Source organism: Meleagris gallopavo, chromosome 6, assembly GCF_905368555.1.
Source record: "Meleagris gallopavo chromosome 6, MGAL_WU_HG_1.1, whole genome shotgun sequence".
In the NCBI taxonomy this organism is placed as follows: Eukaryota; Metazoa; Chordata; class Aves; order Galliformes; family Phasianidae; genus Meleagris; species Meleagris gallopavo.
Genome location: NC_139409.1, coordinates 32,223,303 through 32,251,213, shown reverse-complemented (window position 1 = coordinate 32,251,213; position 27,911 = coordinate 32,223,303). Strand labels below are relative to the sequence as shown.

General features: G+C 52.5%; 2 protein-coding genes and 2 long non-coding RNA genes across 5 annotated transcripts; 3 read left to right on the top strand and 1 right to left on the bottom strand.

Moving 5' to 3' along the window:
- Positions 1-1,636: 1,636 nt before the first annotated feature.
- On the top strand, positions 1,637-4,557 carry HOXA13 (homeobox A13). Its single transcript, XM_085226249.1, has 2 exons — positions 1,637-2,492; positions 3,006-4,557. The coding sequence occupies exons 1-2, from the start codon at positions 1,820-1,822 to the stop codon at positions 3,248-3,250; spliced, it is 918 nt and encodes a 305-aa protein (XP_085082375.1). The 5' UTR covers positions 1,637-1,819; the 3' UTR covers positions 3,251-4,557.
- A 4,475-nt stretch (positions 4,558-9,032) lies between these two features.
- HOXA11 (homeobox A11) lies at positions 9,033-21,635 on the top strand. Of its 2 annotated transcripts, XM_085226252.1 has the most exons (3): positions 9,033-9,707; positions 17,720-18,266; positions 19,622-21,635. In XM_085226252.1, exons 2-3 carry the CDS (start codon positions 17,738-17,740, stop codon positions 19,852-19,854), a joined length of 762 nt encoding a protein of 253 aa, XP_085082378.1. In that variant the 5' UTR covers positions 9,033-9,707; positions 17,720-17,737; the 3' UTR covers positions 19,855-21,635. The 2 variants fall into 2 exon arrangements, with proteins under 2 accessions (XP_085082378.1, XP_085082376.1); XM_085226250.1 differs by lacking the exon at positions 9,033-9,707 and having other exon boundaries at positions 17,280-18,266.
- LOC116216757 (uncharacterized) lies at positions 15,552-18,025 on the bottom strand. The gene is made up of 2 exons (XR_004160146.2): positions 17,123-18,025; positions 15,552-16,640 (listed from the first exon to the last, which is right to left on the bottom strand). It is a non-coding gene; the product is annotated as an uncharacterized LOC116216757 (long non-coding RNA).
- Positions 21,636-22,873: 1,238 nt separating the features above from the next.
- Positions 22,874-27,878, top strand: LOC146544132 (uncharacterized). The gene is made up of 2 exons (XR_014883916.1): positions 22,874-23,009; positions 24,021-27,878. It is a non-coding gene; the product is annotated as an uncharacterized LOC146544132 (long non-coding RNA).
- The last annotated feature ends 33 nt before the right edge of the window (positions 27,879-27,911 follow it).

The window sequence follows — 27,911 nt, the reverse complement described above, 5'->3', positions numbered from 1 at the left end:
CCGAGCGCCGTTTGCCCGGGGGAATCCACAGGTTTCAGAGCTGGAGCCTGAAAGAAAAGGAAAAATATGCGGGGAATAAATATTTGCTTTTGGCCACGAGGAAGAATGCGGAAAGGAGTACGCTAAGTCAAAATGGGAACCGTTTATTGGCTACAATGAAGGAAGAAAGGGGCTAAAGCGTTGCCAAATTAGCGGGGGGAATGACAGCGACTTCAGGTATCCCGGCCCATCGCACGTAAAAATCACCTTGAAGGATAGATGGGCTCCGAAGGGCCGTTTCCCAGGGCCGGCCGCGATGGACGTCCCCGGGACCGCTCCTCGCTGGTCGCGATGCGGGAAAAACAATGCTCCAACGTCAATGGGAAGCACAATAGCATCATAAATACGCCGAGCTGTCAGGGGCATAACAAAGCGACATGCAACAGCAAAAAAAAAAAAAAAAGAAAAAGAAAAAAAAAAGTTTTCAGGATGGGAGGATCTGGGGTGCTCGTCCGGCACACAGGAGGGCCGGGAGCTGGTGGTGGTGATGGGATGATCGCCGCTTTGGGTCAAGTTTATGGGTAGCGCAGCGGTTCAAGGTTGTGAAAGGATATCTGGAGGTCGGGGAAACGCATCCGCATTGCTGGGAGGTGCGGATGGTATTAAAAGTGGAAATTATTTCGCCCTAAAAAAAAAAAAATAAATCCGACGTTAACCGCGAGAGAAGAACGTAATTTCTTATTCTAGCGATCGCTCACATTAGAGGTATGACCTTAAATATATATATACATAAAACAGCCAATAAAGCATTTTTCCCAGCACAAAAAGGCGCCGTGGCTCCGTGTGCACACTGTGCAATCCGACGTGAGATTTTACGGCCAAAGACGATTCAAGCGGAATTGTAGGCCCCGGCTTTTATTATCACAGTAACAAATAATACAGCAGAGTTACGACGGAGATCCAGTTAACCCTCCCGCTCCCCGAGCCCATCCTAAAACAAATCGATACACGAAGCGAATCTGGATTTCCCAGTCAGTTCCTCTTATCTGGCTTCGGAAGCTTTGTGGCGAGAGGAGCGGAGCGGCTCGCGGGCGGTCGACGGGCAGGAAGGAAGAGGGAAAACACCCGAAAGGCCCTCGGGAGGCTCTGCTGGAGCCTTATCTGGGGCCCCGGCAGCGCTGTTCCGCCCGGTCCTCGCGGCGGGGTCCCCGCGGCACCTGGACGGGGGGGGCCGGGCCCTCACCGGGGAGCGGCGGCCGCGCAGAGCGGAGCTCGGGAAACCGGAGCGGGTGAGGGGAGCTCTTCCCCTCCTCGCGAAGGCCGGAGGGGCCTCTCGAGTTTCCGCGGCTCCCGGAGCGGGGAGGACCGAGGGAATCGGCGCGGGGGCGAAGCGGCCGCGGTCCGGGGGGAGCCCCGCACCTCGGGGAGCGCTCCGCGGCGACAACAGGGCCGAGCGGCTCACGCCTCGGTGGCGAGGGGAGGAGGGAGGGAGGAAGGAGGGAGAGAAGGAGGGAGGAGACGGGGCCCCCTCGCCCCCCCCCGGCCGCGCCCGTGCCCCGCGCGGCGGCCGCCGGGCCGCGCCGTGCCCGCGCCCGTGCCCGCGCCCCCGGGCCGGGACCCGGCCCCGCGCGGTTATTGCATTATTTAATTATCTCCACTTTATTCCTTCAGATGTTTATCAGCTGCTTTGCATATCACGTGGGGGCGGGCGGCCCAATGAGGGCCCGCCTGGCGCGACACTGGCGCGTCAGCCTTGGTCAAGTCCCGGAGATTTAGTATCTCTTTTTTCAGTCTTTGGGGCTTTTAAAAAAGAGCCACTAGTCTCAATGCGGAGCGGGCTATGACAGCCTCCGTGCTCCTCCACCCCCGCTGGATCGAGCCCGTCATGTTCCTCTACGACAACAGCCTGGATGAGATCAATAAGAACATGGACGGGTTTCACGCCGGCAGCAACTTCGCGGCGGCTGCGGCGGCCAACCCGTGCCGCAACCTGATGGCTCACCCCGCGCCCCTGGCCGCCCCCAGCGCCGCCGCCTACACGTCGAGCGAGGCCCCCGCCGCCGGCATGGCCGAGCCCGCTGTCAAGCAGTGCAGCCCCTGCTCCGCCGCCGTGCAGAGCTCCTCCGGCGCCGCGCTGCCCTACGGCTACTTCGGCAGCGGCTACTACCCGTGCCGCATGACCCACCACAACGCCATCAAGTCCTGCGCCCAGCCCGCCTCCACCTTCGCCGACAAGTACATGGACACGTCGGTCTCCGGCGAGGAGTTCACGTCGCGGGCCAAGGAGTTCGCCTTCTACCAGGGCTACGCGGCCGGGCCCTACCAGCCGGTGCCCGGCTACCTGGACATGCCCGTGGTGCCCACCATCGGCGGCCCCGGCGAGCCGCGCCACGACTCTCTGCTCCCCATGGACAGCTACCAGCCGTGGGCCATCACCAACGGGTGGAACGGGCAAGTGTACTGCCCCAAGGAGCAGAGCCAGCCGCCTCACCTCTGGAAATCCACCCTCCCGGGTAATCCACCTGCGCTCCTCTCCGGCCCCCACCCGCTCGCCCCCTCCCCGCTCCCGCGTCCGGGTCCCCCCCCGGACTCCCCCTCGGCTGCCCCGTCCCCGCCCCGCCCGCGCTCCCCGGCCCCAGCCCGCCCCGGCGCCGCGGGGATGGCACCGGTGCCGCCCCCTCCCCCGCGCCCGACGCATCGCGCCTCGCCCGCCCGGGGCTGCGGGAGAGGAAACAGCTGAGAGGGACTGCCGGGGCCGGAGCCCGCGGGGAAGCGCGTCGGAGCAGAATTTTCCGTAAGCGTTGAGGCCGGGGCTGCCCCTCGCGGGGCTGAGGCCGGGCGCTGCCAGGACCGGGCCCCTCCGTGCCCCTGAGCCGAGCCCCGAGCGCGGAGCGGGGCCGTGCCGGGACCGGGGAGGGGGGAGGGAGGCGGCCGGAGGAGCCGGCACCGAGCTCAGGGCCGCCGGAGGATGTCCCGAGCGGTCGTTGCGATTTTCTAACGCTTGTCTCTTGGTTTTTGTGTTGCAGACGTCGTTTCGCATCCCTCGGATGCGAACTCGTACAGACGTGGGAGGAAGAAGCGAGTGCCCTACACAAAGGTGCAGTTAAAAGAACTCGAAAGGGAATATGCTACAAATAAATTCATAACCAAAGACAAACGGCGGAGGATATCGGCGACCACGAATCTGTCAGAGCGACAGGTCACAATCTGGTTCCAGAACAGAAGAGTCAAAGAGAAAAAAGTCATCAACAAATTGAAGACGACCAGTTAATGGATTAAGCGTGGAGAAGCAGCAGCTCGGAAGGATCCGAACTTTTTTTTTTTTTTTGGTGTTCAGATTTAAATAATTATTAATAATAATTAAAAAGAAAAAAAAAAAAAGAAAAGACAATGAACCTCTTCTCTCAAAACAAGCGATCTGTATCCTTGGAATTATAGCATTTTTTGAAAAAAAGATTGCTGTAGCAAATGGTTAAAGCTGACAGTTCTCCTGCAATCCCAAGCAGACAGTGTAACTGCCAAACTAAAGCCCACATCCCCCGCCCGAGAGAAGCGCTTGCAGTTCAGACACACCATTTTCCGAGCAACTTGTAAGTACTTCGGTGACCTTCCTGTTTGAGAACGCTCGTCGTGGCCACGATGGGAGCTGGTGAACATCAGGAGCTCGATGCGTACACATAAGCTTGTTTTCTTCCATTGCAATCCAAACTGTATGTTGAATGACTGCTCAGGTAAACCATAGTGAAAAAAAATACAATTACTGTATGTTTTAAAGCAATGCATTTAGTGTTAAAAAAAGGGGAAAAAAAAGTAATAATAAACCTCGAAGGTACTGAATAAGGATTTGAGAGACATCAGTAATGAAGGAAGCTCTGTGGAGGATCTATCCTGATAGCAAATTAGAACCATCGCACACAGTGGGGATAGAAAGGGAATTATTTGCTTGGAGATGTCTGTTGGTTTTATTATTTTTATTTCCGAAAGATGATTTCTTGTCATCTGTTTTGTTGTTTTCCCCCTCAGACCGTACAATAGATACGTTGTAAAGGACTGCCTATTTTAAACCTCAAATGATCTTCTAGAATAAATACTTTAAGTCCCCGGAAATTTGCAGTTGTTTGACTCTGGGTGGATACCAAAACACCACCATTGGCATTTCTGCATAGCTAAAAAATAATCCCTCTGTGGAAAAAAATACCCAAGAACTTCGAACTGAAATACATTTTTTTTTTTCCCAGAAGTATTTTGATTTATATAATCTATATTTTGATCTATAAGTAATTAGTTGTTTCTCCTTGTTTATTGTCTGTTATGAGGCCGCAGTAGGACATTTAGGGATTCTTTTTACAGCACCTTTTAATCCAATCAGTTATTTCAACCAGCACATTATTTTGTTTTTATTCACTATAAGAAGCTATCGTGTAAATAAAAGACAAAAAATCAGCGCACTGTGAAAATGTATTTGTGCACCCTCATTTTTTTTTTTTTAATATTTCTACTGAAAAATGAAAATCCAAGACGTGTAGATAGGCATAGTAGTATTAATACTGTTATAATAAAATAGTCACTGTAATAAAACCTGGAAGAAACACTCCTTATTTTTTGATACCTACGTGCATTCCGTAAGAAAGTAAAAACATATAATGTATGATCTGTCATGGGACTGTAATATTGTTGCCTTCCATTGTGTAGTTCATATACAGATACACGTGTGCCTAGAGATGTATCGGTAGCTATTTTACTTTGTTTTATTGATGGAGGGTGTTTCTGTGGGAGCAGGCCCGCCTGGTAGCCAGCGTTCCTAGAGATGTGCAGTGATGTTCGGGAGAGCTTTACAGAGGGTTTGGGGCCAGAGGAGAAGAGGAGGATGGCACCGGCAGTGCAAGGCGGCCCGCTCCGGGAAATGGAAGCCGGCGGGCAGCCCTGGGGCCGCGGGGGCGACGGCAGTGGGGGCACTGCGGCGAGGCCGGGCCGGGGAAGGCCCAAACCTTGACCTTGAGGGGAAAAACGCCGGTTTGTGACCTTGACTTTTGACAGCTCCCAGCGCCGCCGCCGCGGCCGCCGCCGCCATTCGCGGGACGATGGCGCCACCTCGTGGCCGCGCCGCGCCCGCACCTGGCCGCGCCCGCGCAGCATCCCCAGAGCGGGCTGCGACCGCGCGGCACCGCGCTCAGCGCCGGTCCTCCGCGTCTCCGTGCTCGCGTATCTCTTCTTGTCTACGGTGCGTGAGGGAGGGAGAAAGATGGCGTAGCGGTTGTGCTCGGCTCTCCCTTCTCCGGAGGTGGTGGGGGAGCGGCAGGCCCGGCCCGGCGTTGAAAATCCGTGTCCGTGCTGGTGCGCGGGGCCGCAGCACCGCGGGTTCGGTCGGGTACAAAGGCAGAACCGCTTTCGCCTCCCGTCTCCTTCGGTGGTCTGCAGCTCTAATTAGAGTTATCGAGGAACCTTTACGGTACGTTTAGAGGGTATCGGATGCCGCTGGCAGTGCAGACTTCTAGACTTACATTTCTGAAATTCAAAGGGCCGTACCTCTGCCGAGGGCTTGCTGGCGCTCAGACTGGGGTGTTATGCATCTGTGCCATAACTTACATGGAAAGTACCTGCAGGAAAGCTCTCTGGAAGCCGCCGTGCTCGAGGCCTGTCGGAATTGCAGGGCCCAGGGTGCGCAGGGACGGCTCGGGTTGTGCCAGGCCTCTGGCACCCCACAACACTGTGACATGAGAAAACCGATGCAGCCATGCGGGAGATGTTCGGAACTCTCTGAGTGAGGTTTCCCCAACTTCAGCACGGGAACGGCAGGGGAGAACTGACCATGTGGTCTGCGGTTCTCACCGTCACGCTCTGTTTTGGGGTGACAGCGTTATTCCAGGAGGGGACTTGAGGCAGTCCTCATGGCAAAGCTGAGAGGGAGCAGAGGCCACAGAGCCGCGGGGCCTCTGGCTGTCAGGGCCAAGCAGAGGTCGGCACGGATGCCAGCAGCATCCATGGCCCCACTGAAGCGCAGTGGCCTGCCCGGCCCCGGGTTGATTTTCAGCCGGAGAGTTCCACACAAATACCGTGCTGGGGCTGTTTGGACTCTGGGAATGGGCTCTTCTCCGTTGCACCATGCGCACAGGTCTGGTGATAGCCACTTGCACGGAGTGTACCTGCAGCAGATACCTGAGATAGGCAGCGGGCAGGAAAGTTCATTGCAAAGCTTTTTCCGAAAGGAACAAAATGGCCTGGAGAAAGGCACTTGCGAACTGCACTTGTTCTCGAACCGAGAGGATAATTTTATTTATTCCGTTATATTTCGCAACCTGTGTAATTATGGCATGAGACACGCCGCAAATTGCATGTATTTGGGGTCGGAGCTGAGGGCGATAGGCAGGACTCGAGCCCGCGGTGATTGTGAATCTGTGGCAAGAGCTTTTATTTTCACACCGTACCCTAGAGCGATAGAATTCAGAAGACCTTCAAAGAAAAGCTCAACGAGAATATGGCCGACTTTAGTACAATAACAGCTTTAAAAAAAAAAAAAAGAAAGAAAGAAAGAAAGAAAAAAAGAAAAAGAGGAAAGAAAGGAAAGGGGGAGGGGGGGGGAAGGAACACTGAATCGGAGCAACCGCTCGGAGATTACGTTTTCACACTGCAGTGCTTACCGTTCAAATCTGCTAAGCATTTTTAGACCGTGGATTAGCGAACTCGAATTCCCACTACCGTTCAAATAGCTGCGCCGCAGATATATTTCACAGGGTAAAAAAGGGAGCGCTTGACTTGTGACCGCTGGCAGGGGTAAGGTGACATTTTGGACCGGACCCCCGCTCCCGTGCGAGGCAGCTCGAGCTCTGCAGGAAGAGCGGAGTGGTCGCGTTTCCCCGCGCAGCGCACGGCCCGGCCGCAGGATTCGGGCCCGCGGGCGGCAGAGCGGAGCATCCCGGGCCCGGTGAGTCCCCGTGGGGCTGCGGTGACCCCGCCGCCTCCCCTCGAGCTGCGGGACACGGCCCGGAGCGCAGCGGCTCGCTCAGGTGAGTGATGGTCGGGACTGCGGGGCAGCGGGCGGTGCGCCGAGCCGCGGGGATCGCTCGTGTGCGGGGCTCGTGGGATAGCGTGTAAAACACCACTGCCCCGTCCCGCCTCTGCCCGCAGCCCGCACCCATCGCCCCGTCCACCGCCGCGTGTTCGGGGCCTCGGGTGGAGGTGTGCGTATGTGTGTGTTCGCGTTATTTATTGCCTTCATTTACCGTCCAAAAGCTGTTGGCACATGCATTTTCAAGTACAAATTGCTGTTGTAGTACGTATTCCCCTCTCACCAATCCGCCGCCAGCGTGCTAAAATGCATCCTTGATATGTTAAATAAGAAAATATTCACCATCGAAAATAATGAAGCCCCGCGACGCATAGCTTCACGGCGTCAGTCCATATACGCGGCTCGGAAGGAATTAGTATTTATATTCCTCGCGTAACCGGCAATGTTTTAAAACGGTGGTGGAAGCTCATTGTCCTGCCTTGTTGTGCGGAGATAGACGAGCGAGGGTTTTAGTTGAAGGCACGGAAAAGTATACGTATATACCGGAAGAGGGATTTGGAAACAAAACAAACACAAAACTAGAAATCCAACCGCGCACAAACCCAATATTTTCTCGGCTCCCCCAGAAATACAGCCGTTGCCCATAGAACTCGATGTGCGGACACTGAGGGACAGAGAAGAGCGTTACTACTGTGCAGTGAGAGCCTTCAGCAAAACATTCATGTCAGAGCGATATTTCATTCCCAGTGTAAAACGTGAAATGCAATTCAAGATATTTTTTTGTATTACTTCGCTTTCACTTCAAATAATTCTTGCGAGTTTCGGCGGCTGGTACTTGAATTCCGAGTGTCGGGTCTTTTTTGTGTGTTATCACCCAGCTCCTGGCGTCTGTAGTCCCCATAACTGGGAATTCCCATGGACAGTAGTGGCCCTTCGGCCGCGATGCGGGCAGAGGGCACAGCAAATGTTTTGTCTTTTTTTTTTTTTTTTTTTTTTTTTTTTGTCCCATCGAGAAAAGAATCCGTATTTAATCTATCCAATCTATCCACTCCTCGAGCTCTTGGCAGAAGCGAAGGTGGTTTGCTGCGGGAAATAAACTCTGACAGGAGCATATTTCCGAAAAAAAAAAAAAAAAAGAAGAAGAAGAAAAGGAAGAGGGGAACTGCAGAACTGCAAAGATGTCTCTTTTTCCGCTTTCTTTATCTCAGAAAGACTTCCGCTTAAGAACGAGGAGCACTTCTGAAGCGAAGGGGGAAAATATGGTGCTCAACACTGAGGTATTCAAAATAAAACCGCCCCGTGCTTCCAGAGCGGGGGCTTTATTTTGTTATTTTGTACACGAACGAGCGGGTAAGCATCTCGGCCTTTAGCCTAGAAACTAAAGGGAAAAAAACGACTAACGCTTAAATGAAACTCCACTCCTCGGGCATTTCAGCATTCTCCGTGGTCAGTGCGAGCAATAAAAGCAAGACAGCTTTTCATAAGGAAAAAAATAAAATGATTTGGCAGGCGTTAAAAGGCCGTTTGTTGCCATTCGTAACTTTTTTTGATGCTTTTTAACGCACTTTAATGATGATTTGGAGAGATGGCCTCGTGCGTCCCCGGCCGGTGCGAGAACCGAGAGAGAAGAGGGGGTCATAGGGGTGTCCCGCGTGTCGCGGAGGGGCCGTGGGGCCGTGGGTGCCGCCCGCGGGGCTTTAACCGCATCGCGGGCCCTTTCCTGCCCCCGCCTCACGGCCGGGCAGCCTCCCCCGTGAATGCAGTTGATTCATGAACTAGGGGACGAAATGCAAATGTTCATTAAGTCTTTCCTCCCTCCCTCCCTCCTCCCTCCCTCCCTCCGGCCTCCTCCCCCCCAGCCCTTGGGAAAAAAAAAAAAAAAAAAAAAAGAATTTCTTTTTTTTTTTTTTCCTCCAGTGAATGGCTTCAACATGGCGTGCTGAAAGGCAGGAGGCTTTGCCCGCTCCTAGATCTGAATTGTGATTAAACATCCCCAAAGAGAGCATCTCCCTTCCTCCCTCGCTCCCCCGCCCTCCCCTCCCCGTGGCAGGGAGAAAAGCGCCCTCTGCTACGTAGGAAAGGTCAAGTCCTACAGCGCGCAACCCACGGTCATTACTGTACTGTGACCCGGGGTGTACTGGGGAGGAACGGACGGGTGTCCCGTGATCAAAAACACTTGGACTTTTTTTTTTTTTTTTTTTTTTTTTCCCTTCTCTTTCTCTTGCGGTGGGATTCGATGGAATTAGACAGCGTTTTAGCCTTCTGCCATCACCTTGTGTGTGTGCAAATCGACATCGGAAAGCATAGGGGACCGGGAGAGACAGAGAGAGGGAAAATAAACAGCTCTGACAGCAGTGATAATAACGGCAACGATCCTAATTAGCCCGTGGTATCGCTGCGTTTTGCAATCAGGCTGGAGCTGGCAGGAAGGACGCTGTGCCCTGATGGCTATACTTCTCTTCGTTCAAAGGCAGGCAAACAGCAACTAGAGCAACAAAATAAATATTATGTATATAAACCCAAACCAACAGAGAGCCGAGTAAATGGGAGATCAAGAAGGAATGTTTTGTGGACCGGGGATATTTAAGCAGTAGGAGAGAAAACTAAAAAATGTGCGCTCCATCCTCACTGCTGCGGAGGTCTCCAGCCCAGCGCAGGATCCTCGCTGTCAGCCTCCGCGGGGATTGCCCTTTGCACAGGAGAGACACGTCGGGATGCCGGGGTAAGATTTTCCTGCTCTTCCTTGGAAGTGAATGTTTGTCCTCTCCTCGTGTTCGGTGGTGAACGAAGCCACGAAGCCAACAACAAACCCACCCTCACGGTCCCGTGCGTGACTCGGAAGGCCTTCGCGGAGGGTTTTGCAGGGCCCCGCTCCCCCCCCGCGCCCACCCACCCGCCCCGCTCCGTGCGTCCCACGCTCACTGGGAGAGGGGTGCGGAGGCTGCGGGGTGATGCTGATAGGCACGGGGAGCCGCTCCCAAATGGAAGCTCGTTCCTCCAGCTGACTCCACCTTTCTCAGAGCTGCCGCTTCGCAGCCCAGTATAGATGGAAAAAAGGAAGGCTCCCGGCAGGCGGGGGGCCGGGAGGGCCGGGGCAGAGCGCAGGGTGCGGGAGCGCTCGCAGTCGGGGCTGCGGCTCTCTGGGCTTTGTACGCCGGTAGCGTTGGGTCGGACGGCTCTGTGAAGCGGCACCCGACCGTTATTTATCCCCGGTCGTCTGTGCGTGGTCGCCTCTGAAATTATCGTACTCTTTGATGAGACGGGGAGGAGGGTCGGACGCTCTGTGTGGGATGATGCGGGGAAAGATGTGAGAGGCGGGTTAACCTGTCTGCTGGCGGCCAGGGCTTGGGCGTGTGTCTGGGGAAGGAAACGCGGGCCGGGCGCTGCAACCTGCCGGCTTACAGCGATCCGAGGGCGTCGGAGCCGCTCTGGGCTGAACACACCGGGCAGTGCGCGTGTATTCATTCCTGATAGCATAAATTGGCCTCGGCTGTCGGCTTGGGTTGGCAGTAATGTTCGATTACTACTAGGCTGTTTGCAACGCTCTGGTCTTACACCTCGATGTGCCCTCGGGCACGCGTAAAAAACGATAGATTTGAATGCAAGGCCATCTTGGATGAGCTCCGGCTGCGGCCAGCGGTTGGCTACCATTTAAATACGACAGGTTTTGCGAAACGGAAACACCGCGTCGTGGAGATGAGGAGCAAACCAAAAAGGGAAAGGCTGCGAACGGCAGTGGCGGGGCGGCCCCGGCTCCGCTCTGCTCTGTCAGAACGGCTCTGCCCGCAGCGCTGCGGTGCGGCACCGGGAGCGGGAGCTCAGCCCGCACCGCCCGGAGCAGCCATGTTGGGCGCACGGGGAGCTCTGCCCGTGCGGGGGTCTTTGCGTGACAGAGAGGAGGACAGACAGCGAGCAGTCCTCCAGGAGCCAGCTTGGCTGTGCGGGACAAACGGCTCCGTGCGGAACTGAATGTGTGTTCTCAGCTGTGGTTTTAGACCAATAGATTGCTGTGAAGGTCGTTATCCAAGTACAGGTACCTCCATTATAACGCAGCTCTGAGAAGCCATCCAAATACGAAGTTCGGGCTTTCAAGACGTTGATTTGACAGCCCCGGCACTGGGATACTTCCTGTGCCCGCCCCCTGAACTATCCTGAGGAAGAAGCGTTCTTACTCCGGTGGGTTTCACGATATGTGAAAAAGCCTCTCCCATAAAGTTAGCGGTATGGTACAGTAAAATCCTCTGTGTTTCTTGGCGAGTCGGGCAAAAATATAAGGGAAAAAAAAAAAAAAAACAACAGCAACTTCATAAATCACTATTAAAAACCAGTGTGCGTTAGAGAAAGCCTCATATCCTATAAAATTCAATGCTGCTGAGAATCCCGGTCGATTACCTCGACTCGAATTGCTGTACCGAGTGCGGTAAAGTTGCACCACGGCATCACGGAATGGCGTGATTGCGAGCAGCGCGTCCCGGCGTTGAGGCATTTCGATTTCGGTAGTTTTTCTGCTCCTGATGCGGAGGGCACGTTCTCAATAGCTCGTATTTCTCGTGTGTTGCTCGCTCGGAGCTCGGAGGAGAAGGACTCCCTTTTGTCAGAGGCACGGCGGCTGGATTTTTTTTTTCTCTCTCTCTCGCCGAATATATTTCCTGGATTAACAAATCTAAGGTCAAGTTCAAGGCATCCGTTGTAGCGATACTTTTAAACGTAAAGCGACGTGGGAATGCTTGGGGAGGACTTTTTTTTTTCCTTTTTTTTGCTTTTTTTTTTTTTTCCCCGATGTTTAGGGAAGCGGCGTTCCGGGCTGCGGGGGAACTTTGCACGGGAACACCGCCGGGCTGTGGCCGTGTGCGGGGATCTCCGCGTTGTGTGACAGCCCCGCACTTCCCAGGGCTCGCTGGGGACGTTCAGTAAACGCTCGGATTAATCCCACGTAAAACCGTTGGGCGTGAAAGGTGGCTGCAAGCTGCCGGCCGCCCCCGGCGCCAATGTCCCGGGTTTTATTGTGGATTTGGGTGGGAACCGGTGGGAAGAGGCTGGGTTCGGTGTCGGGGGGAGATAACGGAGGGATTTGGCTTTCGGGTTCGTTCTCGAGCCCGCCGCTCGGTGCGGACAGCCCTCCCTGCACCTTTTTTTTTTTTTTTTTTTTTTTTTTTTTTTTTTTTTTTTTTCGGTCAGAGCGCTCCTGCACCTGTAGTTGGCTCCATACGGGGAGGAAAGACTGGTTGTGCCTTTTCACGCGTCGAGAAGGTCTCGCAAAGCTTTCAAGTGCAGAAAAGGAGACAGTGACGGCAGCATCCCCAGTCAGTCAAACTGCGAAATACTTGACCGTCTACGATCGAGCCTCCTTATGCCCTCTTTGTTGCCAAATCTCCCTGTATTGTCTGTCGGAAGCAAACCGCGAGCAGTAAACGTAACCTAAATTTTAGAGGGTCCTCAGAGAGACCGGGGGGGCACAATGGTGGGGAGGCGGGGTGTGGGCCACACGGCGATGAGAAACCCTCCGCGCTTGTAAAGATGCTGGGTGTGCATGACGACAACAAATTGTTCGGCTGCAAAAGGGCAAGAAAATAGTTCTGGGGAAAGGAAACCCTTCATACCGCAATAAGCTTCCCGTTCTGAAAACTGCACTCAGTGTTTGTGCTTGCTGATACGATAGGAGGCAGGGTGAGTTCAGAAGCAGCGATCCATCCTCGCAAAGGGATGCAAAATATCGTGTTTGGTGGCCAGAGACGGGCAGATTCTCTTTAGGTCCGGAGCTCAAGCTGAGAGGTGGAAAAAAATACCTCCCTGCAACTTTTCCATCTCCGCGACTAAAAACAGAGCGTGACAGAGCAAAGGAAAGAATCTCGGTAATTGATATTAAAAATCAATCTAAATTTTTCTGCAACCAGATGAGCACAGCCCTTCGAGAAGTTCACGTCTCCTAAATAACGCGGTGAGATTCAACGCAACAAACAAGGCAGAATCACCTTGCCTCGGGTCCTGTTTACCAGCAAAATCACAACCATACCGCTCGGGTTCGGGACACAAATAGCTGCTCTGTGTCACAGCATGGGGCTTCCCTCTCGCCGCTATCAAAAATCACTTCAGACTATGGGGTAAACCAATATTTGAAAAATCGTATCTAAGTATTGTAGCACTTCCCTCCATCACGGCGTTAAAGCGAATTTAGGTTTTTGTCGGTGGTGGTGTTTTGGTTTGATTTCAGCAGAAGGATACGCGCTTTCCCTAACGGACAAAAGGCAAACAAAAAAGAACAAGCGCCTGTTAAGACCTTCTGAGCTCGAAATACTTTAAATCCAAACAATAACCACGCTTTTCTGAAGCTGCATTCCTGGCCAATTTTGAGAAGAATTATCGCCTTCTGGCATTATTTTCATTGGAAAAGAGGGAAGGGGATGTGGCGAGAGAGCCGTGAATTCCCTCATCCTACATTTTTCTAATAAGACTTTGTAGGCTGTCATCAGCCCGCACGCTTACAAAGCGCTGTCCTAATTCCTGAGCTACTTTCCCGTGGCAGAGTCGGAGCGAGCCCCGCCGTGCCCACGCGGAAGGAGCCTACGAGACTCAAACCAGCAATCGGGAATATTTCAATTAGCTCTACTCGACAACGAATGCCTTTTAGCACACGTTGCTGCTGTTAATTGCAGGCACTCGCCCTACCGGCGAAGGTAAACGCTCGGCTTACAGTATTTTTAAAGCAAAACAGAGCCGAGGGGGAAAAAAAAAAAAAAAAAAGAAAAAGAAAAAAAAAGAAAGAAAAAAAAGAAAGAAAGAAAAAAAAAAGAAAGAAAGAAAAAAAAAGTCAACAATTTGGATACTATAGAACTTGACCTTTCGGAGAACAGCGGCAGTAAGTTAAACAGTCCCCTTTGCACGCGATGTGTATACATAGAGCCGCGCTATCGAGGCGTCCTGGCTCTGTTTATATTCCTCCAAAGAAGAGCTGTAGCTTTCCCCCGCTTTGTTTAGCTTAGCTAACCGGGTGACCGTGCTCCCAGCCTCTCCGCCTCTTGGCCACGTCCGTCCTTTGCAAAACGTTCTGCAGCAGCAGAGCTGCAAAATTCGCAGCGTTTTGAGTCTCCCTAATCCGACCGAAATACGCGGGGAGGCGGAACGAATGCATTTTGCTTCTCCAAACGCAATGCCTCCCTTTGTTGATGTTGTTTTCGTCGGGCTTAGGAAAGGGAAGGCTCGATTTTCCCCCTTCCTCGACACGGAAGTCCCAATTACTGTATTAAAAGAGCAATTCAACGTTAGACCAAATAATCGACATTGATAATTGTGCTGAGCGCAGCAACCTAACAGCAGGCTCCCTGCAATTACCCACACATTCCGAGGCTTTAAGCGAACATTATCTCTGTTTCACTTAACAGCAAATAAAGCAGAGAACAGTCCGTGCCGGGCGTGTTTTCTCTCTCTCTCTGCCTTCCCCGGAACTCTCCCGATGGCTGGGAGAGGCGTTTTGGGGTCCCCCCGCCTTGAAAACTGGATGGAACCAATATGCTGCTTGAAGGGGTGTCGTTTTTTTTTTTAATTTTTCTTATTTTTACTTAAGGGAGCGAGCAGCAGGGAGGAGCGGTCTCAAAGTAGGCATCGGGGCCGCACGTGTGCGCGCTGTGCCCGCGCACACACACGCCCGGTTCGCAGGGGGTGGCCGGGCTGCAGCCTCCCCCCGTACCTCTCCCCCCCAGCCCCCCCGACGCCTCCCCCTTGCCTCGATTTCCCTTTGTGTGCAGGAGCTGCCCCCACCTCGGGCACGTACAGCCTTGTGCCAGCGCTGCCCGGCTCTGCCACGGGGTGAACGCGCGGGGGGGGCCGCAGCCGGGCCAAGTAGGTGGCGTCCCGGGGCCGGGCAGCCCTGTCGTGTCTGCTCTGACACAAGCTGAAGTTGACTGCCAAAGTGCTATAAAACCGCAGGTCAGTCTAGAACTGTTTTCGGTTCTCCTAGACGCGCCGCGTTCAATTATAGCCTTAAAAGCCGTAATACAAGTGCAAGAATTTGTTTGCCATCACCCAGAGGCGGGGCGAGGCTCTGCAATGGTGGCGCCTTTGTTATCTCAAAGTCACCGAAATCCCAACGCTGCCTCTCTGTGCGCGGGGAGGGGCGGCAGTGCGGGGGGACGGGGGGGGCACGATCCGTGCCGGGTGCCCAAAGAGGGCTCCCATCCCTCGACCCCCCCCTTCCCAGCCGAAAAACCGGGGGAGAAATGAGATGCGTTAAAGAAAAAGCCAACCAGAGCTCTTACACCCCCCCACCCCAAGTTAGAGGAGGGGGGGGAGAGGGAGAGGGAGAATCCCCAAGCGCTTTTACAATCCCCAAACGACAATGCAGTCTTCTGCTAGCGGTTTTGACGACATGCGATCCCTTTCCATCCACTTTCTAGCAAACACGTCAAGCCTGAAGATTAATTCACTAATTTCAAGTTCAGCTCGCAGACACGCAGCGAGCATAAGAAGTTCTCGCAGCAAACCAAAATAAAGAGTTCATTACGGGGATACGTCCGGAGCGTTTGATTTGTGAACGGTAACCCTTGTAAAATAAGAAAACGGCATATAAACATTAATGCTAATAAATTAGTTTACTCCACTACAAAGTAATTACTTGATAATGTTGAATTTACAGCTCGAATTCAAATGCTTCAGTTAACTATAACGTAGGGAAAATACATAATGAGAATATTTTTTTCCTGCAAGCAACATGATTAGATTTGTTATCGAGTCAGTTATGATAAGCTGAGCAATAAATAAACAAATCGATGTTGATATTTAAATACCGAAGATCTCCAGAATTTACTATAGAACTTTCTCCGGATATATAAATACTTCCACGGCGCTGCAGAGGAAAAGGGGGGTTTGGGGGGGAAATCCAAATATTATTTCTCCAGCATTTCGGTCTCCCTTCCATCAGCCTCCCCTGTCCATTGGGGCACAGACCTCGAGCTCCGTCTGATTTCATCAGAGCACCGACACCACAACAGCCTTTTGCCGCTGTTTTTCTGTTGTGATTAAATCCAGCCGGAACCCAAATGTTTCTTTTCTGAAATCGAGCATCAGAACAGCAAAAAAACTTTTATTATTTTTCCCAACAGCCGAGGGATGTCCATGCCTCAAAAGGTGCTGTATTCTTTGGCGTATTTCTCTGTTTTCTTTGGCTGCGCTCGTTCGGTGGGGTGTGCATTTTTTATTGGCAGAGAAGTACTTTTTAGTCTCTGCCCTGTACAATCCGCTTTCTATATCATCCCTTTCATGCAACAATAGTAAAAATTTAACCACGTTTTTAAAATAGGTCTCCCCGGGTCTCAGCCTTCGGCGACGGTACGAGGCAGAAAGGAAAGGATCTCGGGACGGCGAGTTTGTTCCTAGGGGTTAACAGTATGTCAAATAATTTTAACTGGGCTTCTGGCAATTAAAGCCGGAGTATTTGTCGAAGCGGGGCAGCCCTACATCCACCGGTTTTCCGAGCGTTTAGAGGCGGTGCGGAGGCGAAGAGATCAGCAAACACTTTTTAGCCCAGTGCTCTGCAGTTTAAAGGGCTTTTCTGGCGTGGCAAATAGGCAGGCGATGGTTCGGGGAGGCGGGGGTGGCGGTGAGGAAAGCGAACCTGCGTTCTGGGAATCCAATATTGCTAAGTACCTCTGGTGAGGCTTGGCTGGAGCCGCACGGGGTATTTGAGGTTAATATGTAAGGGAGGGAAGGAAGACACTGAGCGCTTCGGAAGTGAACATGAATGCAAGCATGTAATCTATTCACCATGAAAATCAGTGCAGACTTGACCCTGGCACATTCATGCTAGGAAGGTTTCCAGCAAAACCCTGCAGAACGAGGGGGCTTTAAATATATGTACTTTTTGGGGGTGGGGGGGATGGGGTGAACCTAAAGACCCAATCAAGGCAAATGTAAATAAATAAATAAATGAATAAATAAATAAATAAATAAATAAATAAGGAAAAAAATAAAAGTGGGGGAAGCCATCAACCCTAAACTGACCGCTTTCCCAAAGAGCGCTTCCTGCTAGGAAGCAGCTTTCTAGAAGGAGTGGTTGCTTCATTTCTCCTGTTCCCTTCCTTTCAGAGCCTGCCAACGAGCCGCCACACACCCCAGCAAGCGAACAAACAAACAGAGAGCTCTCACCTAGCCCTGTGGGCATTGCTAAGTGCTGCAGAGCCAGGGGGTGCGAGGGGCCGGGCGCTAAGTGTGGGGCAGTGCCGAGCGGTGCCTTTGTGTCCCGCACTGTACCGGGGCCAACCTGCGCGCTGCTGCGCGGTGCTGCGCTGGGCTGGGAGGGCGGCGGGGACGGGCGGCGCGGGGCCGCGCGGTGCGGGTGCGGGGCCGCGCGGTGCGGTGCGGTGCGGTGCGGGACCGTGCCGTGCGGTGCGGGGCCGCGCCGCGCCGATCTGTTGCTTCCCCCGAGATGGCTACAAAGAGGCGCGGGCCCGCAGCCGCCGCTTGTCAATTTGCACGGCGCGTCACGTGGCCGCACCTCCCCGCCGAGGCCGGAGGCTCTCCACGTCAGCTTACGTCTCCCAATTTCTTACTTCACGGATCTGCTTCAAAGGGGCAGCTGCGCTAGAGAATCATGTTAAGCTCAGCTAATGCGGAGAAGCCGAGGTAGCCCTAATGATGGATTTTGATGAGCGTGTTCCTTGTTCCTCTAACATGTATTTGCCAAGTTGTACGTACTACGTCTCGGGTCCTGATTTCTCCAGCCTCCCTTCTTTTCTGCCCCAGACCCCGTCTTCTCGCCCTATGACATACTCCTACTCCTCCAACCTGCCCCAGGTCCAACCCGTGAGAGAAGTGACCTTCAGGGAATATGCCATTGATCCCTCCAGTAAATGGCACCCCCGGAACAACCTGCCCCACTGCTACTCCGCAGAGGAGATCATGCACAGAGACTGCTTGCCTTCCACCACCACCGCCAGCATGGGCGAGGTGTTCGGCAAAAGCACCGCGAACGTCTACCACCACCCCAGCGCCAACGTCTCCTCCAATTTCTATAGCACGGTGGGCAGGAACGGGGTCCTGCCGCAGGCTTTCGACCAGTTTTTCGAGACGGCGTACGGCACGGCGGAGAACCCGTCCTCCGCGGACTATCCGCCGGACAAGAGCGGCGAGAAGGCGCCCGCGGCCGCCGGGGCGACGGCGGCAACTTCAAGTTCGGAGGGCGGCTGCGGCGGGGCGGCGGCGGCGGGGAAGGAGAGGCGGAGGCGGCCGGAGAGCGGCAGCAGCCCCGAGTCATCTTCCGGCAACAATGAGGAGAAATCCGGCAGCTCCAGTACGTATAAAGGCAGCGCCCGAGCGCTTTCGGAGAGGGACTTGGAAATGTAGCGCACCGCCGCTGTTAAATTTTTATATGCTGTTTTATAAGCATATAAGGTTTATGAAGGGCCTTTAGATTTCCCCCAACAAAACTTTGTTATAAAAGGCGAGATCACGTGTTTAGTGCTGAAATTGGCCGTGAAATACCCACCGGGCGACGGATGCCTTTAAAAAATTTTCTTTCTCCTTCCTCTTTTTCTTTCTTTTTTTTTTCTTTCTTTCTTTCTCTTTTTTTTTTTTTTTCGGGAATCGTAATAAAAGGGAGCTCTGCGGTCGGCTCTCGAAAATATAATAACGTGCGTCGGGCGCCTGTAAATTCGGCAGAGAAGGGCGATCCCGGCTCCTTTGATACCGATGTAATCCCGTGATTTTATAAAAGCCATGTGTTGCACCGGGAGCCTAGTTAGGAGCCGCATTCAAAGCCATCGCCGCTTTAACGATTGCGCTCGAGCCGCGTTGAGCAGATAAAGTAGCCGCCTGAACTGTAGCAATATATTAAAAGAAACAAATTAACCTAAAGCTGGCCTTTTTGTCTAAAGGAAGCCATTTTACCCGGGCGCTGTGGCAATTACGCGTTGCCTTCTGTCCAACAGTTTGTTACTTACAATTGTTATTCAATCTGTCAAAGACTGATTTTTTTATGTGGGCTTTTTAAAAGGCAACGCCAGTATACAGCTCGGGGAAAAATACCTCGACAATGAACTGTACCAGAAAAGGAAGTTTTTAAAGGGGTAGCGGCTAGATTGAATGCAAAGGGCTTCTGAGCCTCGAGCCCTTTTCTATTGCGCTTAATGAACTTTAAAACCGCGGCGGCTAAGCGCGAGGAGAACACCCCGAGATGGTGGCCGAGCGTGCTGGAAAGCTGCCGGCGGAGCGTGCGGCTGCCGCGGGCGCGGGGCTGCGCCGTGCCGGGGCCGCGCGGTCGCTCTCGGCCTCCGGAGCGGGGAACGGAGCTCCGCGGGGTGCCCGACTGCCGCGGGGACGGCGGGGGGCGGCCGCTGACCGCTCTCAGCTCGCCGGGCTCCGGCCGAGCCGCCTCCGGGGGCTTCCTCCCTGCCTCTCGCCCCTTCCTCCCGCGGAGCGAGGCCTCAGCCCCGTTTCCCGGCGGGGTTCCGCCCTGCCCGGGGCCGGAGGCGTCCCGGTGGGTCCCGGCTCCCCGTAGCCCTCCGTGCGCTCAGCCCTGCGGCTGCCGAGGGCGGCCGCGGAGCGGGCGGAACGAGCGTTGTAGCGTGTCGAGGTGCTTTGCTCCGCTGTTCCCCCCACCCCCCGGCCCCGCCGTGACAAAACCTTCTGCCTTTTCTCGCTCCACAGGTGGACAACGGACCCGTAAAAAGAGATGCCCCTACACCAAATATCAGATTAGAGAGCTAGAAAGGGAATTCTTCTTCAGTGTCTACATAAACAAAGAGAAACGCCTCCAGCTCTCCCGAATGCTCAATCTGACCGACCGCCAAGTAAAAATATGGTTTCAAAACAGAAGAATGAAAGAAAAAAAAATTAACAGGGACCGATTACAATATTACTCAGCTAATCCACTACTCTAAAACTCGTAGCGTTTTTCAAGACGAGATTAAATTCAGATTTCGCCCTTGACAAGGTCAAGCCACGAGGTTACGTGGAGGAAGGAGGTGTGTATCTGACGGGACTCGAAGAACCCGAGGTTTTCCATACATGTAAATCTGCTCTGGACCTTCCATGACGGTTTATTGTTTTGTCTATATATTTACGTTCCAACTGGAATCGGTTTGATTTTGCCACACGTGGCGTCCATCCATTTCCACCGCGCGCGTCACCTCCGAGCGCCCGGCTCACGCCTCTCACCTTCCCGGGCACCGCGTTGGGCAGCTCCGGGAGGGGACGGGGCTGTCCCCGTGTCCCGCTGTCCCCTCGGACCGTGGCGTGGGCACCGGCACCGCGAGAGGCCGCAGCCAGGACGCAAACTTTGGGGAATGATCTCTCGTCCTTCCCGGAAGGAAAATGTCTGTGGTTGAGGCAGTGCGCCATTGCCCATGGGTTTGAAAGGGGAATTAAGGGAGGGGGGAGAGAAGTAAAAGGGGGGGAAGAGGGGGCTGACATGCCTACACCTTCACGAGGCCGACCACGAGCAGTTGTAACACGGATGTAGCGATGGGTACTATAGTGTTTCCTTTGGGGTGGGAGGAAGCGGGGATGGGGGTGGGAAGAGAAAGAAATGAAAGACTGAAATATTTACTTTAAAAAGAAAAATCAGGTATAAATTTGCCATACATCGCAAAGAAACAATCACTGAAAATAAAAAGGAAAAAAAAAAAAAAAAAAAACAAAGCAAAGATTTCTCAAAGTGTAACTAGCACTCATTTTATTTATGACAACGGCCTGCGCGTTGCCATCTTTTTGGAGACAAATCATATTAAAATGCTAAAAATAAACGGTTAAAAAAAAAAAGTGTGAATTTCAGCATTTAAAAGAAAAAAAATACGGAGAGGAAACTGACCTTCTGGCTTCTGGCTCGCAAACTTTCTTCAGGAAATACCTGTGGAGAACGACAGTTTAGCAAATACCACACAACACTTAATTGAAACTTGGAGTTGTGCAATGCGCTAACGTTGGATCATTAAAATAACTCAATCGCATGCTCTTGTAAAGGTGACCAGTGAGGAGTTTAATCAGAAGCCAAACAGTGTAAATACGGTCATTTTGTTGTCGTCTACTTTAAATGTCACGAGCTCTACTTTGTCGCCCAGCCGACGTATGCAAAGAACGGAGAGTTGTTTGGAGTTATTTTAAGTATCTATAAATATATATATTTCCCTGCAGGAACCAAAGCGTGAAACAAAAAAAAGCAATTTAAAAAAGAAAAAGAGGAAAAAAAAGGAAAATATTTAAAATTCTATATCGGTTTACAAAGGCTACGGAGTTCTATCGTTAAGGTAATTTGCTGTTGAGAATATCTGAATGTATATTTCATACAGGAGCGATGTTTTACAAGACTTGTAAATAATAAAAAAGAGGAACCCATGACCTATTTTGTTCAAATGCCTTTTTTTTTTTCCTTTTTTTTTTTTTTTTTTTTTCCCTCCTTTGGGACTAAAGGGTGTGGGGTTTCTTTACATGTGCAACAAAGTGGTGATAAGGAAGTTTTCTGATGAGTAAATTTACCAAATGGATGTAAGTTCTTTGTCACGGTTCACCAAACGCAGTATCTTTATATGCCATCACTGTTTTCCATATGTATCGACTATGTGTATATACCGTTTTCTTTTAATATCTGAAAGTACTTGGTTGCATGTATACAGTGGAACAGCGCACAAGGCAAATAAAAACAATGGAAACTTTCTCTTTTTCATTCTGGCGTCGCGTTCCTGCATGTCACTTTGCCTGATGTGGCTTTGGTATCCGAAATTCCTCATGACCTTGTGGGGTCATTTGGGGAGAAACGATTGTCCTTTCGTAGAGCTCGGCTGTTAAGTCTTCTACCTCGGTGTGGCCAAGCAGACGTGGGCTGGTTAGGAAAGGAAGGTGGAGAAGGCTCCTCGTTAGGCCATGTCCTTGTTCTGCGGGGTGAGGTCCCTTGTCACACCGGCATGTGACACCGCAGTGTGCTCCGCCACGTGTGGCAACGTAAGCGGTGCTAGGAGTGTTTGGGGCTCATTTTAGAGACCCGTCCCTAAAGAAAAGGGACGGACGAGCCCCTCTGTGGACGTGCTCAGGAGGATGAGGGCCCTAAGAAAACCGTTGCCTCCTTCGAGAAAAAACGCGCCTGGCAGCGCGGTGGAAATGGGCCGGCTGGGGTTGTCCTTGATCTCCAGGGCAGGGAGGGGTGGGATGGGGCGGGGGGAGGGCTGCAGGGAGAAAATAGGTGGCGGGGGGAGGACCAAACCAAAACAATGGCTGGGATGGGAACGTGTTTTGGGAAGAGCAGCTGAATGTTGAGTGTTGACCCCGGTCCTGATCGGGAAAAGAAAGTACATTCTGTTTTCGCATTGTTTGCTGGCTTTGAACTTCTGTATTGCTTGGACATCACCCATAACCTTGAGGTGAAGCACTCCCACTGACGCGGGCCTCGCTGACAACCGCCGTCGGCCAGAAGCGCCTCGGCTGAGGGAGGGAGCGCTGAAAAACGAAGGGAAGGGAGGCTCTGGTGTTTGTTTGTCTGTTTATTCGTCTGTCTGTCTGCGGGGAACGCGAGCCGAGAGGGGACGGATGGACGGACGGGAGGCAGGCAGGGAGAGAGGGACGGATGGGGAGCGGACGGGCAATGAAAGTTTAGCGAGAAAGCTTCCTTTCCCCGTTAAAAATTAACTGGCATTCACGGCCAATCCCAGAGACAGTTAAACCACGGAGTTTCTCCGCTCGGGGTTTGATTTCCTAGCCCAATAAAATCGCATCCTCTGTGTTGCTGTGACAATGCGGCCATAAAAAGTGTCCGTGACTTGTCCGCTCGCAGAGGCGGAATGCACCGCTATAAAGGCGGCGGCTGCGGCTGCGGCGCCGGGCGGAGCGGGAGGTGAGCGGCCGGCGGCCCGCGGCGGGGCCCGGGGCTGCACGGGACGGCGCGGCCGCCAGATGGCGATCGTCAGATCAATGTCAAAGCCGCCGGCCGAGGGGAGCAGCCCGGCGGAATCTTGGCCTTTGTTCACTTCGCGGCCGCACGCTCAATTAGCGCGAGGGACCCGGCGGAGGTCGGGCCGCGGGGCTCCGGCGTAGGCGATGCGCGGAGGTAAGTGCTCTGTGCGTGCCCCGCGGCCAGAGGGGCGGCGGGTGCGGTGCCACCGCGGGGCGCGGGGAGGGCCGGCCTCGGCACCGGCAGTGCAAGCGGAGCTCGAAAGTTGGTGATTAAAGCGGTGAATGAACGTCGCAGAGGCTTTCTGAGGCTCTGCTGACCTTTTTCTGTCTCTTGGTAAAGTTTTGGCCGGCGGCGTGGAAAATCCACGGTATCTGGAAATATTTCTTTTTGCAGAGAAACTCGTAGACTTCTTCCAGTTATAAAAATTGTTGCGCTGGAAATATTATGAAACTTGACATTTATGTGGGGAACAGTAGGTGTCTTCAATCAACTAGATCTATGGCAACCCAGACTACAAATGACAGACAATTCTGACGATCTTATTGGACTTGAACTGTAGTTTAGTTAGGGTCGCTTGGTAACTTAAAAGGAGAGCCTGCTTCCTCGCAGCTGGACGCAGCCTGTGGTAAACAAGTTTTGACACACTTATGCTCAAAACTAACCGTGCTGTTGCACGTTAAGTCAGCATGCATGAAGGACCAGATTGGCCGTCCGTCCGTCCGTCCATCCATCCATCCATCCATCCATCCATCCATCCATCCATCCACCTATCTATCCGTCCATCTATCTATCCGAGCTAGAACATGGGCCGTAAACAACCAGCAGTCTCACATTCTCATGTGCTCAGGGCTGCTCGGGGTTGTAGCTTTGAAACTCTATCCCGGCTATGAGTATCCCTAACTCCAGGTTACTTTTCTCGCCCATAAAAGTTTCACATGTTTTTGTTATGTCTCCATTTGAGAAGGGGCGGGGGGGCAGGGGGAGAGGAAATGCGGTATTGTATGGAGATACTGGTTTGGCTACATATTTCAACCCGCTTGTTTATTAACAGAGGGTATACTCTATTTAAATAGCTATCTCAGGGAAAAAAAAAATAATTGTGTTGTCTTTGCTCCCCTAAGAGTCTTTGTATGTAAACTAATGCGAGTTGCCTCTATTTTAAAGACAGCGGCCTTTAAAACCGTGCTCCTGGGGAGCTGTTGCAAGCCTAGTTAAAAGCACATGTTGAGCCGGCAGAGAGCGTTTCTCAGATGATTATCGGAACCTATCGATTTCATCAAAGATGCTCCATTAAAAGCTCGGGACCCGATCTCTCCTGACCTCCCCTCGGAAGCGTCGGGCACTAAGAAGTCACGTTCCGAGGAGGAGCAGGGCAGTAGCTGAGGGTCCCTTTGCAACGTTTCATTTTACACCAGCCGAGTTAAACTCAGCATATTTGATCAAATATTTATTTTTCCCCTTGTTGTTTCCCTGCTCCATTCAATACTCCGCTGAATAAATCAAAGGGACCCCAGCAGCAGTTAAAGCGCCCTCTGGTTACGAATTGTTTACTGACGGCCGCGGTCATAGGATAATATTTAAAAAAAACAAGCTCGTTTCTTACAATAACTGTTTATTATTTCACATGATTTGGGTTTGCGTGTTTCGGAGGGAAGAGGCGAAGCCAACTCAGTGTCTACACTGTGTTTAATTAATCGTGTACTCGACTTCAGTGCACATACCACATCCAAACCCCTGGGAGGCTTTTTCATGAGCTCTTTGGGTTTGTGTTTTGTCGCCGTCTTTTTTTTTTTTTTTTTTTTTTTTTTTTTGTGCGTGTGTGTGTGTGTGTCATAATCTTTTCATTAAACGCCCCGAATCAAAGCGTCGGGCCAAAGCGTGTGTGTGTGAGCACTGCACCGCAAGCAGAAATATATTTGTATGCGCACTCAGATCTTATGGGCAGCTACAAGAAGGGGAGAGGGGATATAGTTTCAAACGCTCCGTTACAGCTGCGCGGCCCATCTCTCTCAATAAAAAGGGCGCACTTAAAAAGGTGGATTTGTATGTTTACGGTTCTACCGACGGCCGCATAACCCGATACCGCTGGTACTTCCTCGCGGTGTTGGGGCTCAGCAAACAATAGGACCCCCTTGTTCGGAGCGGGGCCGGGGAATGGCGATGGGATGGAGATGGAATGAATCGGTCGGGGCGCGTTTTGTTCCGCCGCACGCCAGAATTCGGAGCTCGTCAGACTCATTCGCAAAATATGTTCCTAATCCAAACGAGTAAACCGATCCTCGCAGCCTCCGAAATATATTTAGGAGAACGAGCCCCCGGATGGCGAAATAAAATTGAATCTCACCCTAATTTTTAACAGCGTAATCCGCCACAACAAGCCAAGCCCCCCCTCCCCCTCGCCCACCCCAGCCCTCAGCGTGAAAGTATTTCTAGGCAAGATAAAATTAGTGGGGCCGTCATTTGTCACCTAACTTGGCACGGCCGCGGTTCCTAAACGTCCTGTTTGAAATCCGCCTTCTTTGGAGCAATTCCAGCAAAAAGAGGGGGTGGAGGGGGGAGAAGGGAGGGTAAATAAATAAATAAAGGAGGAATCTGGCGCGCACACACACGCACGTTGCTGACGACTGACAGTTCCAATATTAAAGAACTATACCCTGATTGCATTAATTTGGGGAAAGGCACACGACGCACTGCGCGCTCTGTCCTCAGCCAGGCGGCGCATGCACTCCGCGGCGCGCTGCGAGGCCCTCCGCCTTTCCGCACGTTGCACTTTTCCCCGTGCCTACAAATAAAAACATATTTTAATTAGCTCGCAAAACGGGCCTCCGGATTAACGGCGCTGATCTTTTGCTTTATACGGGCTAATAATAAAAAAGATAAATCACGGTTTAACGTGACGCGTTTTGAAATTTCCAGTCAGGAGTTCGCTGGGGCTGAGCTGTCGGGTTTTATTTATTCCCTTTTTGTTTTTAATTTTAGGCCAACCAATAAAACGGCTTAACGACGCTATTAATGCATCTATTATATTTTTCTTAGATCAATAAAGTTTTATTTTGATAGCGTTGTCTACGCACGCCGCGAATTCGGATTCTCCACGAAATCACCCGCTCGCCGGCTTTGATATTTATCAGAATTTTATTTGCTCGGTTTTATGGACCCTGGGACGGCTTTCCTTACGGAAGCGGAATTAGAAAGAAAGCGTTTCTCGTCCCCTGGCGTCCACAATATTCTTTAAAATTTCTTTTAAACGGGGGTTAAGCTCCGAGGGACACGTTGTTAAGCGCCGGCAATGCGATAGCTACACCCAACGCATGCCAAATTAGCTCAGTTTAGTCGGAATTGACCATTATCTTTTATAGTTAAGAACCAAGCGCGCGTTATTAGTTTTACTTCAGTGGGTTTGATGATGCCGGTTACTATTTGCCTTGGCCTTGTTAGCGATTAAAGAAAGCGGAGATAATGCAGCTCCGAGCGGAGTTCACGATCGAGGCGGAGTGCCCCGGCAGCCACCCGGCGCAGCTCTGCGGACCAAACGAGCGGCCCCGACCGGCGCTCCCGACGGCAGATCCCGCACGATCGGAGCGCTGCCTTCGGGCACAGCCACCGAGAACCGAGCCACGGCCCTGCGCCGTCGAACCCACGGGGGCCTGGTGAGGGGAGGAAGAGAAGTGAGGCTAAAATCTGGTTCTTTTCTTCCGAATCGTCTCTGTCCTCCGCGCCTTTTGTCTGATGTAGTCTGCATTAACACTCGAAGAGGTGGAAGAGGCCAACTCGCGTTTGTTACGATGCGTTTTGGGCCCTTTTTATTCAGGAGGATCTCAGTGTTCTTTTAAGGGCCTTTCCCCGCTTTAATCCAATTTTTAAAAGGGAGCTGCTTATTTTAAAAACAGCTTTGGAAGGATTTCAAGCGTTACTCCTCGATTCCGTACGGTTTTTAGGTTTGCAATCCATTCCTATTTAATTTGGCAAATGCAAAACAAACATACCGCAAGAGCGGACTTCCCCGGAGTAATTTTTATACCTGACTTGAGCAGAGAAATGTATTGGGAGCGTGGAGCTGGGGCTCACGTTTCACTTTATTTAGATCTGCATTTACAACGCTAAGCCTATTGATAATAGCCTTCCTGTATAGGAACCAATAAAATGGTTCCTTGCACGGTATTAATTTTGTTAGCGGTGATACGGCCCTCATAGGAATCTGATAAGGGTTTGTCCATCACGCGTTAACACATCTCGCATTTGGGAAATACAAACGGTATTACGGGAGGAAACGTGGGGACAACCTCGGAGGGTTTCCGCAGGCTGTCGGGCCCCCTCCTATCCCCCATCCGACAGGAGATCCCGCTCGGCACTCAAGGGTAAGCCCGAGAATGCTGGGAATATAGGGCGCCTTTCCATCAAGGTTTTATGGCGACTGTGAAGTTGTAACGACCTCTCCCCGCCGCAGCCTTCCAGCTGACGAAAACGGAGCCTCGGGAGGGCCCCAGCAGGGCGGCTTGCTCGCTTGTGTCCCGTTGCCCCACAGCTACCCGTCCGGTGCAAGGCAAAACCGGGGAAAAAAAATAAAATAAAATATTAATTTCCCTCTAATAGGCGACTGCTCACCCCGGAGACCACGTGAGGCGTGTCAGAGCCAGGGGTGGGGGGGGGGGGGCAGCGCTTCCCGTGGGCCCTCCGGTGTTGTCTGAACGCCAAGGGTAGGGCCGGGACGCGGCACTTTGCGCGGCTCCGGTGGGGGCAGCGGGCAGAGCGGCCGCATCTCGCCTGGCCCCCCGGGAGAGGGACCGTCGGCTCTGCTTCCCGGGAGGAGATGCCCGCGGGGGCGAGGAACGAGCTCTGCTGCTCTCGGGTGGGCAGCGAGAGCTGGAAAACCTCGAGTAGCCCCAGGCTCCGCTCGGGCTGGAGAAGTCTTAATTCCTCCGGCCAGGCAGGCAGGCGACTTCAAAATGGCCTAAGCGAAAGATGATGGAAGTGAAAGCAAGCGATCATTAAGCGATTCATTAAAAAATCTATGTGTCTCTCTGTCTGCGTGCCTGTCTGTCTGCTATCTGTCTG